The 13,283-nt window shown below is 40.5% G+C and overlaps 1 protein-coding gene across 1 annotated transcript in view; it reads left to right on the top strand.

Annotated features, from left to right (window-relative positions):
• Nucleotides 1-10,349: 10,349 nt before the first annotated feature.
• The window catches only part of PREP (prolyl endopeptidase), a 112,496-nt gene continuing 109,562 nt past the window's right edge, over nt 10,350-13,283 (top strand). Inside the window, exon 1 of the mRNA XM_019734997.2 lies at nt 10,350-11,111. Coding sequence (XP_019590556.2) covers nt 10,530-11,111 — 582 coding nt within the window. The 5' untranslated portion in view covers nt 10,350-10,529. The remainder of the gene's footprint in view (nt 11,112-13,283) is intronic.

Genomic DNA, 13,283 nt, shown 5'->3' with positions numbered 1-13,283 from the left:
GGGACATGGGATTGCCTGTGAAATTTGGTCTGCTCTGAGAAAGATAAAGAAACCATCAGGTGTGAGCCCACACTTCTGATGAGTAGATATTACATATGTGACAGTGTGGTTTTAATTTGCATTTCACTGATTACTAGGAGTGAACTTAAGCCCCTTTCCATGTGTTAATTGGGTATTTGGACCTCTTTTATGAGCAACCTATTTAAATCTTTTGTCCATTTTTTACTGGACTGATAAATGTTTTCTTACTGATTTCTCGGAATATTTAAAATATATTCTGCATAATAGATTTTGATAGTTATATATGCTATAGATATTATCATCCTTAATGTCAACTTTTCACTATTTATGATATATTTTGATAAATAGAGGTTCTTAATTTTAATGCAATCAAAATTATCATTCTTTTTCTTTATGGTTGGTGCTTCTGTTTGAGAAATCCTTTTCACCATAAAACTAAGAGGATTTTTTTTCCTGTTTTGTCTTCTAAAAAGTTTATTGTTCTTTCTTTTTTGTTAGGTCTTTAATCTACCTGGAATTTATTTCTATATGTGATATAGTTATAAGTCTAATTTTAATATTTCATATTAACACAATTGTGTTAGCATCATTTATTGTATATGAGTACAACTGGTTTTTATGCACCCATTTGTAACCAGCAGCTTCCTAAATTCTATCAATTCTAATCACTTATGCATAGATTTTTAAAAAATTGTATAGATATATAGTCATACTATCTTTATTATAACTGATGAATGAATGTTGAATTTTAATAACTAAAAATTAATCAAAATGTTTTTATAACACTAAAGTAATCACTTGATTTTTCTTATTTATTATCCTAGTATGGCAAATCAACTAGACCATGATGAATTGTCCTTTCTATACATTGCTAATATTTTAGAATTTACATTAATAAGATATCTTAGCCATTATAATTTTCTTTTCTCAGACTATTCTAATCAGATATTTATATTGAGGTTATATGAACCTAATAAATGAATTGGGGAATAGTCCCTCTTTTTCAATACTTTGGACTACTTTGTGTGAGATTGTGATTACTTTCTCCTTGGATGTTTGGTAGACCAAAAATCATCTAGGTCTGGATTTTTTTATTACTAATTTATTTAATAGTTATAGGTGAACTCCATTTTCTTTTTCTTTTTATACCAGTATTCAAAAGATGTAGTTTTCTAAATGCCCATTCAATGCCCATTTCATTGAAACTTTAAAATTTATTGGCATAAAATTGTTCATAATATCTTCTTTGTCTGCACCATCATAGTTCTGTCTACTATTCCATTCTGATTTTGCTTATATTTCCATTTTTTATTTTTTTATTAACCTTACCAGAGTTACATCTATTTTATCCACCTTGTCAATGAACTAAATTTCAGCTCTATACTCTCATTATATTTTTATATCATAGATTTTTCTTTTTTATTAACTGTTTCTAATTTAAGGGAGTTATTTTGCTGTTCTCTTCTAATTTCACAAAATAGATGCATTAGTTATTAATCTGCAGCTTTTCTAATTTTACAATATAAGCATTTAAGGCTATACATTTTTCTTTAAGTTCTGCTTTATCTACAAACCACAAGTTTTGATTTCTATTATTGTGCAATTTAAATATTTTCTGACTTTTTTTTTATTTGACCCAGGAGTATTTAGAAGTTGATTTTTAATTTCTAAAAACGTTAGGCTTTTCTAGTTCAGAACTACCCCTTAATTTCATTGTAATCAGAAAACTCATTCTATATTACTTCAGTTCGTTGAAAATTTTTGAGACTTGCTTTATGGTCCAGGTATTTTTCAAATGTTCTATTTGTGCTAAAAAGGATATATAATTTGTAGCTGTTAGGTAGAACTAGTACATCAAAAACTTAGGCCACTTATCTGACTTTAGCATGTGTAACATATTTAGTGAAAACAAAGATTTGTGAACTAATTCTTTTCTCCTTCCGAATATAAGTTTCTATAAAACTTAACCATATCTCAAAGGTGGGGAAATTCAGCATTGCTAAATAACTTTCACTGAGTATGAAACTTAACATTCTGGGGGAAAAACAGTGTGTCAAGTGTGTCAATTATTGTGTTTAATTCTTCTGTATTTTTACTGACTGATTGCCCTTCAGTTACTGAGAAATTAAAAACTCCTATTGTGATTATGGATTTGTTCCTGTTTGTTGTTCTGTTAAAATTTCTTTATATTTTAGTATAGTATTAGGTGTTTATTATGTGGTTGGACCACCAGCATTATATAAGAATCTATATCCTCTTCTATAGTTAGTACTGTCATATTTCTTATGCTTTGCTAATTGAAAATGTATAAAATGAAGCTTCATTGTGATCATAATTTCTAGTTTCCTAATTATTAATATTATTGTTCAGCTCTGAGTGTTTCTTGACCATATGTGTTTCCATTTCTGTAAATGCTGATGTTTGTCTTTTGTCCGTTTTCCTGCTGAGTTGTTCACTTTTCAGCCCAAGAGGAAGTCATTTTTATATGCAGCAAATAAGTTTTCTTAGTTTATGTCTTGTCCTTTTACTCTCCTTAATGTGTTCTTTGATGCCTAGAAGTTCTTTATTTTAATGTAGTCAAATTAGTCAATATGTTCTTTATGGAGACCTTTTTGTGTGCCATGTTTAAGAAATTTTTTCCTAGTCCCAGATAAGAAAGGTATTCATCTACGTTTTTAAGTCTTAAAGTTTTGCTTTGGAAATGTAAGTTTTAATCCTTTTGGAGTTCATTTTTGGTTATTTTTATTGTTTGGTTTATTTTTGGATTTTATTTTGGTATGATATGAGGTTGGTGAACAATTTTACTTGTTTCCTCATAGGTAGAGATAAACATTTATTCTGACTACTTTTATTAAATAGTTCCTCTATTCCCCACTAATGTACAACAGCTCCACTGTCACATAACAAAGTTCCCTGTATTTGTGAAATTGCTTTTGGCCAGTCTATTTTATTCCGTTTTCTATCCCTGTTCATATACCATACTATCTCAATTAACTGTAGCTTTATATTAATTCTTGATAGCAAAATCCTTCCTTCTTTCCTTCCTTCCTTAGAAGTATTTTGACAGTTCTTAGCCTTTTACTCTTCCATATAGACTCAGCTTATCAAGTTCCACCAAAAATAAATAAAGTATTGAGATTCTAATTGTGGTTGCATTGTATCTACAAATCAACGTGTGGACAACTGACATCTTTTCAATATTAAACATAGCAATCCATGAATGTGGGATATTTCTCCATTCATTTAGGTTTTCTTTCATGTCTTTCAGGAAAGTATTCTCATTTTCTATGGTCCAATATTGTACATCTTTTTTGATTTATTCCGAGATACTTTATACTTTTTATTGCTACGGTAAAGGGGTTTTTAAAAATTAATTTTTCTCCTTGTTTGTTTATGTATCTAGAAATGCAATTCACTTATGCGTGTTGACCATATATCCAGTCACAGTGATCAACTCTTATTATTTTGAATAATTTTGGCAGATGGTTTGCTCCCTAAGTAAATAATCATAACATATAAAAATAATGACAGTTTTATTTTCTCCTTTCTCCTTCCCCAGTGCAATATGGAGTAGAAGTGGATTTAGTAGCAGACTTACTCTTTTGAGATTATACAGGGAATTGCTTCTAATGTTTCCACGTTTAAAATGATTGTGGCAAGATTGAGATTTTAGTCTTTGTTTTTGTTTTTTGCAGTTACTTTAATCAAGTTAAGGATATTTTCTTCTATTTCTACTTGTCCTTGAGGTTTTTTTTTTGTTTTGTTTTTTTAAGATTTTATTGGGGAAGGGGAACAGGTCTTTATTGGGGAACAGTGTGTACTTCCAGGACTTTTTTCCAAGTCAAGTTGTTGTCCTTTCAATGTTAGTTGTGGAGGGTGCCGTTCAGCTTCAAGTTGTTGTCCTTTCAGTCTTAGTTGTGGAGGGCGCAGTTCAGCTCCAGGTCCAATTGCCATTTTTCTAGTTGCAGGGGGCACAGCCCACCATCCTTTGCGGGAATTGAACCGGCAACCTTGTGGTTGAGAGGACGCACTCCAAACAACTGAGCCATCCAGGAGCTCAGCGGCAGTTCAGCTCAAGGTACCCTGTTCAATCTTAGTTGCAGGAGGTGCTGCCAACCATCTCTTGCGGGACTCAAGGAATTGAACTGCAACCTTGTGGTTGAGAGCCCACTGACCCATGTGGGAATTGAACCTGCAGCCTTCAGAGTTAGGAGCATGGAGCTCTAACCGCCTGAGCCACCGCACCGGCCCCAGAGGTATTTTTTTTCCCCACAAATTGGTACAGAATTTTGTTTTCTTAATGTATGGAAATGAACAAATATTTTTCTACTTTTTCACATTTAATATTTATTTTTCATATTTTCATCTCTTTGTCTCTTTGTGTTGCATTTAGTGTAACTACCTTTCAGTTCACTAATTCTCTTTAACTTTCTAATTTGGTATTTAACCTATCTATGACTTTCTTATTTCATCAATCTATTTTTCATTTGTAAAAGTTACATTTTGTTTTTTTCCAAATCCAATTGGTCATTTTTATACTTTCTTGCAGCTTGCTATTTGGTGGATGACATTTTTGTCTTGTAACATTTCATATCTTGGCATTCTATATTATTTATTTGATATTACCGATACCTAAAAGCCACAGAGGGGCTACATATACAGCTTGTTATTTTTTCTTACTCTTACTCATGATTAAAAACATGTCTAGGTAGGAAAAATAAAAGAATCATGGTGGATATTTCAAAGAGAAGGAATTTAATATAAGAAGTTTGTTATACAAATAAGATGGTCTGGAAGATTAGAAAAGGAAAGGTGATGTTACCTAGAGATTAGTAATGTCAGAAGCCACTCTTTCTCCTAAGGCTGAGCATAAGTGGTGTCATCCAGACTCCGTGAGTACAATGCTGCTGATACTGCACCAGCATCAGCATCACTCATTATGGCCACTATTCCATAGAGAGCTCACAGCCTTTACTCCCACTGAGGCTGCAAGAGCCTGAGGGTCCATAGTCCCTTTGAAATTGCTGAATTTGCTGCTGACACTTTGGGGGCCCAAGGGTCCCCACCATGGATCCAACTGTGCTGCTATTGCCCCAGCCTATAGTGATCTGCAGGTACCTGTCATTACCAGGACCTAAGCAAAAGACAAAGTAGCCTCTCTCCTTCTCTCCCTTCTAATCTCTGTTTTCTTCCATTATAGGACCTAGCCAAGAAACCAGCTGACGGGGCATTTAGGAAATATAGTTTTCAGGCTCACAGCCCTTTGCAACACAGAGGATGGCAAAGAAGTGTGAAAGTGTCGCTGACGCTAACAGACTAAAAGCCAGTGTCATTTCCTTGCATGATCTGTGATTGTGAGTTCAATCGTGGTTGAGTCAATCAGTAGAAAATCTCCAGGCCTACATTAGGTTGCTTTCCTTCAAAGATGGCCCCTTGTGATAGACAACACAGATAGAGTCATTTGTTTTCAGGACAATGTTTCTGGGGTGTGTACAGGGAAACTAGATTGCACAACTCCAGAGGGTACCACTTACATAGCATGCAATGGAAATGGTGCTCCAAGGTGTCCTTTATCCTTGTGACTTCATGGCTTCCTATTCTTCTGCTCACTCGTATTTTTTGACGGCAGTCTGTGTAGAAGGAATGAGAGAGGTGTTCCTGAAAGCCCAGCAATGCATTAACAATTCTTTCTTTAGCTCCATCTATCTACTTCTTGCCCAAATATGTAGTACTTTTATAAAAAATAAAATCAAAATAAACTGATTCTTCTTTCCCCCTTCCCCCCATAAAAAAAGGAGAAAAATGGTAAGGCCAGCATAGCATTAGGAATTCTGTCAGCTGCTTTATTATTATTATTATTAAAGTTTATTGGGGTGACAATGGTTAGTAAAGTTACACAGGAGTCAAGTGTACAAATTCTGTAATACATCATCTACATATCACATTGTGTGTTCACCACCCAGAGTCAATTCTCCTTCCATCACCATATATTTGATCCTATTTACCCTCATCCACCACCCCTTTTCCCCCTTACCCTCTGGTAATCACTAAACTATTGTCTGTGTCTATGAGTTTTTGTTTTTTTGTTTGTCTTGTTCCTTTGTTGCTTTCAGTTTTATATCCCACGTATCAGTGAAATCATATGGTTCTCGACTTTTTCTGTCTGTCAGCTATTTTTTAATGGAATTTGAACTATCAGCAAAAGAGGGTTTTGAGATCTCAGATTGTCCTAAGGGTTGGGGCAATCCCTAAACCACCTACGCACCAAACTCGAGATTTTTATAGGACTCTGAATCTCCAAAAGTACAGAAGGTAATGGACTGAAGATGATTGCTTCCAGCACACATTACTTATTAGAGGCTATAATATTACACTGCGGTCTTTTGTGAAATGGTTAAAATATAAATGTCAAAGAAGACTAGCACAGTGAACTTGAATTCACTAATTCAAGATGATAACTGTAAGGACTGCATGAGAGCAGTAGTAAATGGAAAAACAGTCTGGTTACTACTCAGTAACTCCAGAGAAAACTGGGGATTCTGAAGAGTGTGGAGAACCATGAGTGTGCAGGTCAAATATGCTGCTTAGTTTAAATTAATGAGAAAAACACCAGAGGATACCTCATTGATTATCCCAGTTATAAAAGTTCTAATAGAACTTAATTTTTTTAACATTAATATTCTAAAGGCCACAAGATGAGGTGGTGTTTCATGAAAGACTATCTCTTTGTGTGTCTGACTCTGATTGTCTGCATGTTTTCATGTTTACCATCTGTCTCCGTATTATCTTCTTGTCCTTATCTTTACCTTTCTTGATATTAGCAAATCTAGGCTGCTGATGCTCCATCTTGCTTTGTCTATCTTATTTTGTTCCCCTCTCTATTCCTTCCTAATCTCCTCTCTACTTTTATAGCCAGTAATTTTGATCTGACACATTTTTCTATTATATATTATATTTACTGTAGTTTTAATTTCTCAATTCTTAATTTAAAACAGATGAATAGATCATTTTCATCCCTAGTTAAATAAAACCAGTTCATTTTACATGTGGGGGGAAATATTCCTGTCTCCTGATCTAGAAACACCCCTAACATGGGAACTTTCACTAGAAATTGTAAAGAGAAGTTCCACAAACTGAATTAGAAAAATACTCCAGATTTATTCTTGATATACTTTCTCTGCCCAAATGCTTTATCTGGATTAAATTCAGCCTATCCTCTCATTCTAGTATTTAATTCAGTCAGCCATTAAGTTGAGAAGGGGAAGTGGAAATCTAGATTTCACAGCTGTAATTCCAGACACCTCATATCCTTTTAAACATATGCCTATATTGAGAAAGAGGTATTAAGAAGGAACAGCTACAGTTCTTGAAATGGTCAGATCTATAAGTTTAATATGGACTACAGGCCCAGCAATGGCTTCTAAGCCTAATCTGCCCTAGTGGATGTTTTGAAAACAGAAGAAAACTATAGAGAAAGCCCTTTCAATTGCTAATAACTGCCCACTCTCACCTCCATCTGTTCACGAGTATGAACAGCACTCCACCAAGGCAATTTCATTCTTAATTCCAAAGTTAGTGGTGGCTCCTGCATCTCTACTTTAGTTCTCACTTAGAATTAGAATCTTAGAATTCTTTGAAACCACCTGATCCAATTCTCTCATGTTGTAGATAAAAATATTGATGATGTAAGGAATCATTCAAAGCCAGGGAAACAGTTATTGGTAGGGCCATGAAGAAAACCTCACACTTATTTTAGGTGCTATTTCACACTTCATGATGCTGTGCAGATATTAAATATACAGGAATATATAGGAATTCTCATTAAAAGTTACACTGGAAAAAGTAATATAAATCTTTGGGGAAGAGTAGTTGAACAAGACTGCACTTCACCAATTAATAAATAGGTTAGCTCGCTACTTGGAAACCAGAGTCAAATTAAAGGATGGATTATCTGGGCAGCACCCAAGGCATCAATCTCTAAGGGGTGCTAACTAGATGGCACTCCCCTGGGCAGATGCAGCCCCTTGCCAGTGGACGCTTGTGAGATTATAGACAGACCTTCCTCCAAGTGAATGGGCCAATGTCCAGCACAGTGGGCACAATGCAGTGTGGCACAGAATGCAGCACAGTGTGGCACAGAATGCAGCACAGTGTGGCAAGTGGAGTGAGATGCATTTCAGTTCCCACTTACTCCTTAACTAAGCATCCTTGTGCATTTACCAGACGTCTTCCCTCAGAGATTGCTATACTTGCACGTGGTCGGGAGGAATGCTTTCCCAACTTGGGGTAGTGTTGAAACAGCCAAGCAGCAATAAAGGATCACTAGCCTGCCTCCTTAGGAGTGTGACTCTGGTTAACTCAGCTGGGTACAAAATTGGATACAAAGTTGAGGTCAGGCAATAGGAGAGTGGCTGCAGGCTTCCTTGGCGCTCCTTCTATGTCTCTGCTAGCCCCCATCTACCCAAAGGCCTAGAGTAGTGGGAATGGATTGTTCTAGGTAAGAGCATGAGTTCTCCCAGCGTTGCTTCTATAATTCCCCTGAACTAGTGTGCAGTAAGAGGTCAAGCAGTGCTCTTGTGTTTATTCTGGAGGTAGCACTTCCATTTCAGAGATGGTTCAAATATTTTTACTTTCTATGGAGAAGGTAGAACGTGGACTTTGCAGTCAACTGTGAATTTTAATTTTGGCTCTGTCTGAGCTGTGTGATGACGGGACAAATTCCTCTAAAGCTGCCGAGATTCCTTTCCCTCGTCTGTAAAATGGGCTTTGTTGGAAGAATTAAAGCAGACAACATTATCAAGTGTGCGGCAAACTATTAACAGTTTACCATCAGTCTGGCCAAGGGGAGGGAAATGATGCGATCTTGTCTTCCTTCCACTCCACCTCACTGCAGTTGCCCACGATCTGTTGCTGGTAAACCATTGCACTGTCTGTGCCACATACAAACCTGTGGCTTTTAGGGCCCAGAGGAGCTGGGCACCCGGATAGCTGCCTGGAGAGGAACAATGAATGATACCTGAGGTTTGATTTGTCCTTTGTGTACACATTCCTATAGTTTCTACCTTAGGTCCTGCTAAAATGAAGTCCTAGGGAAGTTCCACCTATTAATGGGCGTCCTTGTAGATCACAGAGTACTCCTACTTATTTATAAAGAGAGAGATTGTCAGAGTGGTTAAGACGGAGTGCCGGCACCAGTGATCTGGGGTTGAATTCTAGTTCTATTTTCCTTTTTTGTTGTGTTTTACTATTTGTTAAGTCCTGGGCAAAAGTCGGCCCCCGTTTTTCTCAACTGTAAAAGCGGGATAATATTAGTTCTTATCTTATAAAGTTGAATAAGATAATTTGCTGGCATATAAGAAGTGCTCAACAAGCATTTAACTATTATTATTGTTGTTGTTAGGGGATCTGCTGGATCACGTGTTCCTGGTTGTTCTTAAAGAAATCCCAAAGTGGCAGAAGCATAGGGCAATGTCTGGCAGCCCCTGGACCAGGCGACCGGGATCAAGAATGCAGGACTGTAGCGTGCTATGTCCCTGCGTGTGTTTGCACTAAGTTTGGCATCAATAGTGAGAGCTCCCCAGAACTAAGGGTTTCTCAGGTTACCCAAGGAGGGGGATCTGGCAACAGATGCACAAAATGATTATAAAACATCCCACCATGAACAGAAACACTGAACTATGGGTGAGGCACAGAATTGGAACAATAATACAAAAGAAACCGAAGACACAAGTTTACAGTAGTTGCCATGTCCACTTGGAATTCAGGATGTGAAAGACTTTCTGGTCACACCCATGACCTCCACCCAGGACTTTTAAGAAGCTAGGAGTACAAAACACACTGGGCACACACCACAGCTATGATGATTGGGGCTATCAAGTTTCTTCCAGATGGGCCAGAAAGCAAGACCAGAACACATTATCACTAGTCCAAGGATGAAGAAATGTAACTTTTAAAGTGTCATGGGTTTGAGGTCAAGCAGCTTAGTCTAATAATCCACAAGGACGACAGTAGGTGCTCACTAAACCAACAGGTTGGCAGGAGAGGAATAAAGGAACCGCTAAGAATGAACAAAAGCCCCTGGATGATTTTTGTCCTCCTGCCTTGGTCCCCTCTCAATTGGTAAATCTCCAATTGAGATAAGGCTCATCTAGTGTCATAGCAACCCCTCAAAACATCTCAAAACATCTCCACAGTCCGGATGCCAAACCACCCAGTGTCCACCAGGGGTGATAGAGTGAAGGCAGAGTTGTTTCCTCATGAGTCACCACGATCCTTCATTCCTTCCCTTCCAAGTTCAGAGTCGCAGGCAGTGGAAATTAGGCCTTCTGCTCTCAAGGCTGGGGAGAGGAAAGGTCTCTTTTCGCCACCTCTACCCAGCCCAGGACCGGAAGATGGGGGGAATCGATTAATAAGCAAACCACGCTGTTCATTCCCTGAGGGAGGCCCCCCCGAGCGCGGTAGTAGCGAAGCTGGCAGGAGGGACGTTGAGGAGGGTGGGAGGAGGCGTGATGGCCGCAGCAGGCTTGACCGGACGTGTGCCCGGCGCGGTGGCCCGGGCCGGCGTGTCGGGCGTGTCCCCCGCCGGCGTGGGTCCATGCCGGGTGTGGCCCCGGCGCTGTGGCCCGGGAGGTGTGGCCCGCGTGCCTGGCGCTGTAGCCCTGGGCGGCGGCGCGGCGTGGGTAGGGCGCGTGCCCGGCGTGGCGGTCGGAGCGCCGGGGCCTCGCGGGCGCGGCCGGCGGTCCTGCAGAGGGAGCTGTGCGCCTCTCCCGGCGCACGCACGGCGCCACCAGCTCCTTCTTGCCGCCGCCGCTGGGCCCGCCCGCCGGGGAGGGGCTCCCGGCCTCGCCGACAGCTGCTTCCTGCTTCCCGCACGACTTCGCTGCCGCGCGGCTGGTCCACTCGTGCGAGCCCTGGCCGAGAGCTCCCCGCCCGCCGCTGCCCGCTCGGCTCCTGTCCGCACCCCAGCCTCCCTCGGCGGCCAGGCCAGATCGTTCGCGTCCATTCCTGGAGCCCGCGCCCCACGCTGCCCCCTGCTCGCCCCGGCCATGCTGTCCTTCCAGTACCCCGACGTGTACCGCGACGAGACCTCTGTGAGTACCCCGGCCCGCGCCCACCCGTCTCCCCGCCGCCGGGGTCGCGTCTGCCGCCGCCTGCAGCTCCTCTCCCCGCAGCCCCTCACCCCCTACGTCCCTCCCCTCCCCCTCGGCCTTTGTTTGCGAGAAACCGGCTGGGGGCGCGGGGCTCCGAGGAGCGGTGGAATCCCGCGTGGCTGTCACTGTCCGCCTGCCGATGGCGGAGCCCGTGGTCAGCCGCCGCTTGGCCGCTTGCTAAAATCAATGGGGTCAAGGGCAGAAGCCCAGGTAGGACGTGTCACCTCTCTCTTTTTGACTGGAGGAAGCTCTTGGGTAAATACGGTGTAGGAGAAAGTGTGTCTGTGTGTAGGTGATGTAGAATTTAAAAACAAAGCGAACTTTTTAAACTTCCAAATTTAAAATCCGTAGAGTTGAAGTTCATTCATTCGATTTAAAAACGAGTATTGAGCGCCTACTCTGCCACAGGCCGGATGCTGAGCTTTGGGCGCTGGGGATGCAATGACAAGACAGAGTAACTCGGATGGCCAGCAGTGACCCACGTAGTGTGGCACTATTGGTCCAGGTGTTCCTAAACAAGAAAAGGAGTTGATAGGGAGTGAGAGGAGGCTTTAGATGGGAGAGGGGATGGCTTTTCTCAGGATGAGTTTAAATTTTGCCTCGTGGAGGGGTTAGCCACCATTTACCTAAGCTGTACATGAACTCGGGGTAACTGTTGAAATCCAGTGGATGGAATTGGTGGGCAAACACCTTTTTCTGTGTAAAAATTAATTTGACATCTTAAGAACTGGAGTGCATCCAAATGTTGTGAGCACGATTCTCTTAGAAATAGCCAAATTTCTCCGATTACTTAAAATAGAATCAGAATAAAACTATTTTTGTATAATACAGTTCTGTTTTTTTCTGCTTTACTTGGACCCAATTTATGCCAGATTGTACTTTAAAGTACATCTCACTTCGGGGTAAAGGGTACTGAGGCTTTAGAGTAAAGGGCATACTGTTTTAAATTAAGACTTCCAAGTGGCACGGATGCATTCATGGTTTCTTTGACCAGTGGCCATCTGGTAACCATGTTTTCTCAATTTGTTCATCTGCTTGCTTATTAAATTTACTCTTACAGCCCAAGAAGCCCTAGTCCTGTGGTTCAAAGGGTTGTTTCCTTTGTGTTTGGGAGTTAAGTGATCCTGCTGGAGTGGAAAGAGGACAGACCAAGTAAGAAGACCTGAGTGCTAGTTCTGGTTTTGTCACTCACTAGCAGGATCCCTTTTGGCAGATCACTTACCTGTTAAAAGCTTTCTTTCTCATACATGAAATAGTAGGGCTGGCTTGGCTAGCCACAGGGCTTACATGTTTCTGCAGTAAGAATATCATCTTTCATTCATTCATTCAGGGCTAGACAGTCTAGTCCTGCCTGCAGTGTCTTGAAGATCTTTGAGTTTTCAGAATGAATACAAAATATAAAGAACTACCCATTACATGGTTTGATAAGTGGCATTTTAGATTTATTTTGGTTTTGGGTGGGGTTGCTTCTTGCTTAGTTTTCCCTATTTGGGTTACCAAAACCCTGCAGTTCATTTATCTATGTTTAACAGTTCTCAAAAGTGTTAAGTGAGGATTCAACGGAGACATCGAAAAGATTATGAACCGTTAACTCGAAGGGTGTGCAGTACCATGGTTTTTAATACTCTCCAGTTTCTTCTCACGAAAGAACTCATAATGACCCTAAGCCTCATGGCTACGGGAAAGGAGCTCTGGTCCAGCCTCTGGATCCCAAAGTGTATTCATCCCAGCCCTGAAGTCTGCGTGGAGTATCTTTTTCCTGTGTCAGAGTCCTGATTACTAAGCCCTAGTCTGGACTTAAAGATTTGCTCAAATTATAGCCTTGATTTCTAGGATGAACTGATCTCTAGCAGGTGCTAGAGATTGCTGTAGCTCTCTGTCTCTCACTTGAACTTCTTTCAACCACACACTGGACAGCCTCCTGCTGAACTATGGGGTTGGAACATGCAGCCCTTTTTGGTGGATTTCTGCCCTGGTGAGCAGAAATTTGGAAACCATGACACTTGCATTGTAATGCTGTTGCCCATCCCCCGAGAGTCTTGCTGTGGGTAAATTCAGGCCTGCTACAGGGGTTAGAAGAGTGTATTGGGTGAGTGGGGAACACAGAGGAAG

The sequence above is a fragment of the Rhinolophus sinicus genome, linkage group LG05, assembly GCF_036562045.2.
Source record: "Rhinolophus sinicus isolate RSC01 linkage group LG05, ASM3656204v1, whole genome shotgun sequence".
Taxonomy (NCBI): Eukaryota; Metazoa; Chordata; class Mammalia; order Chiroptera; family Rhinolophidae; genus Rhinolophus; species Rhinolophus sinicus.
The sequence above is the reverse complement of the archived record's forward strand: the minus strand, read 5'-3'. Positions and strand labels throughout refer to the sequence as shown.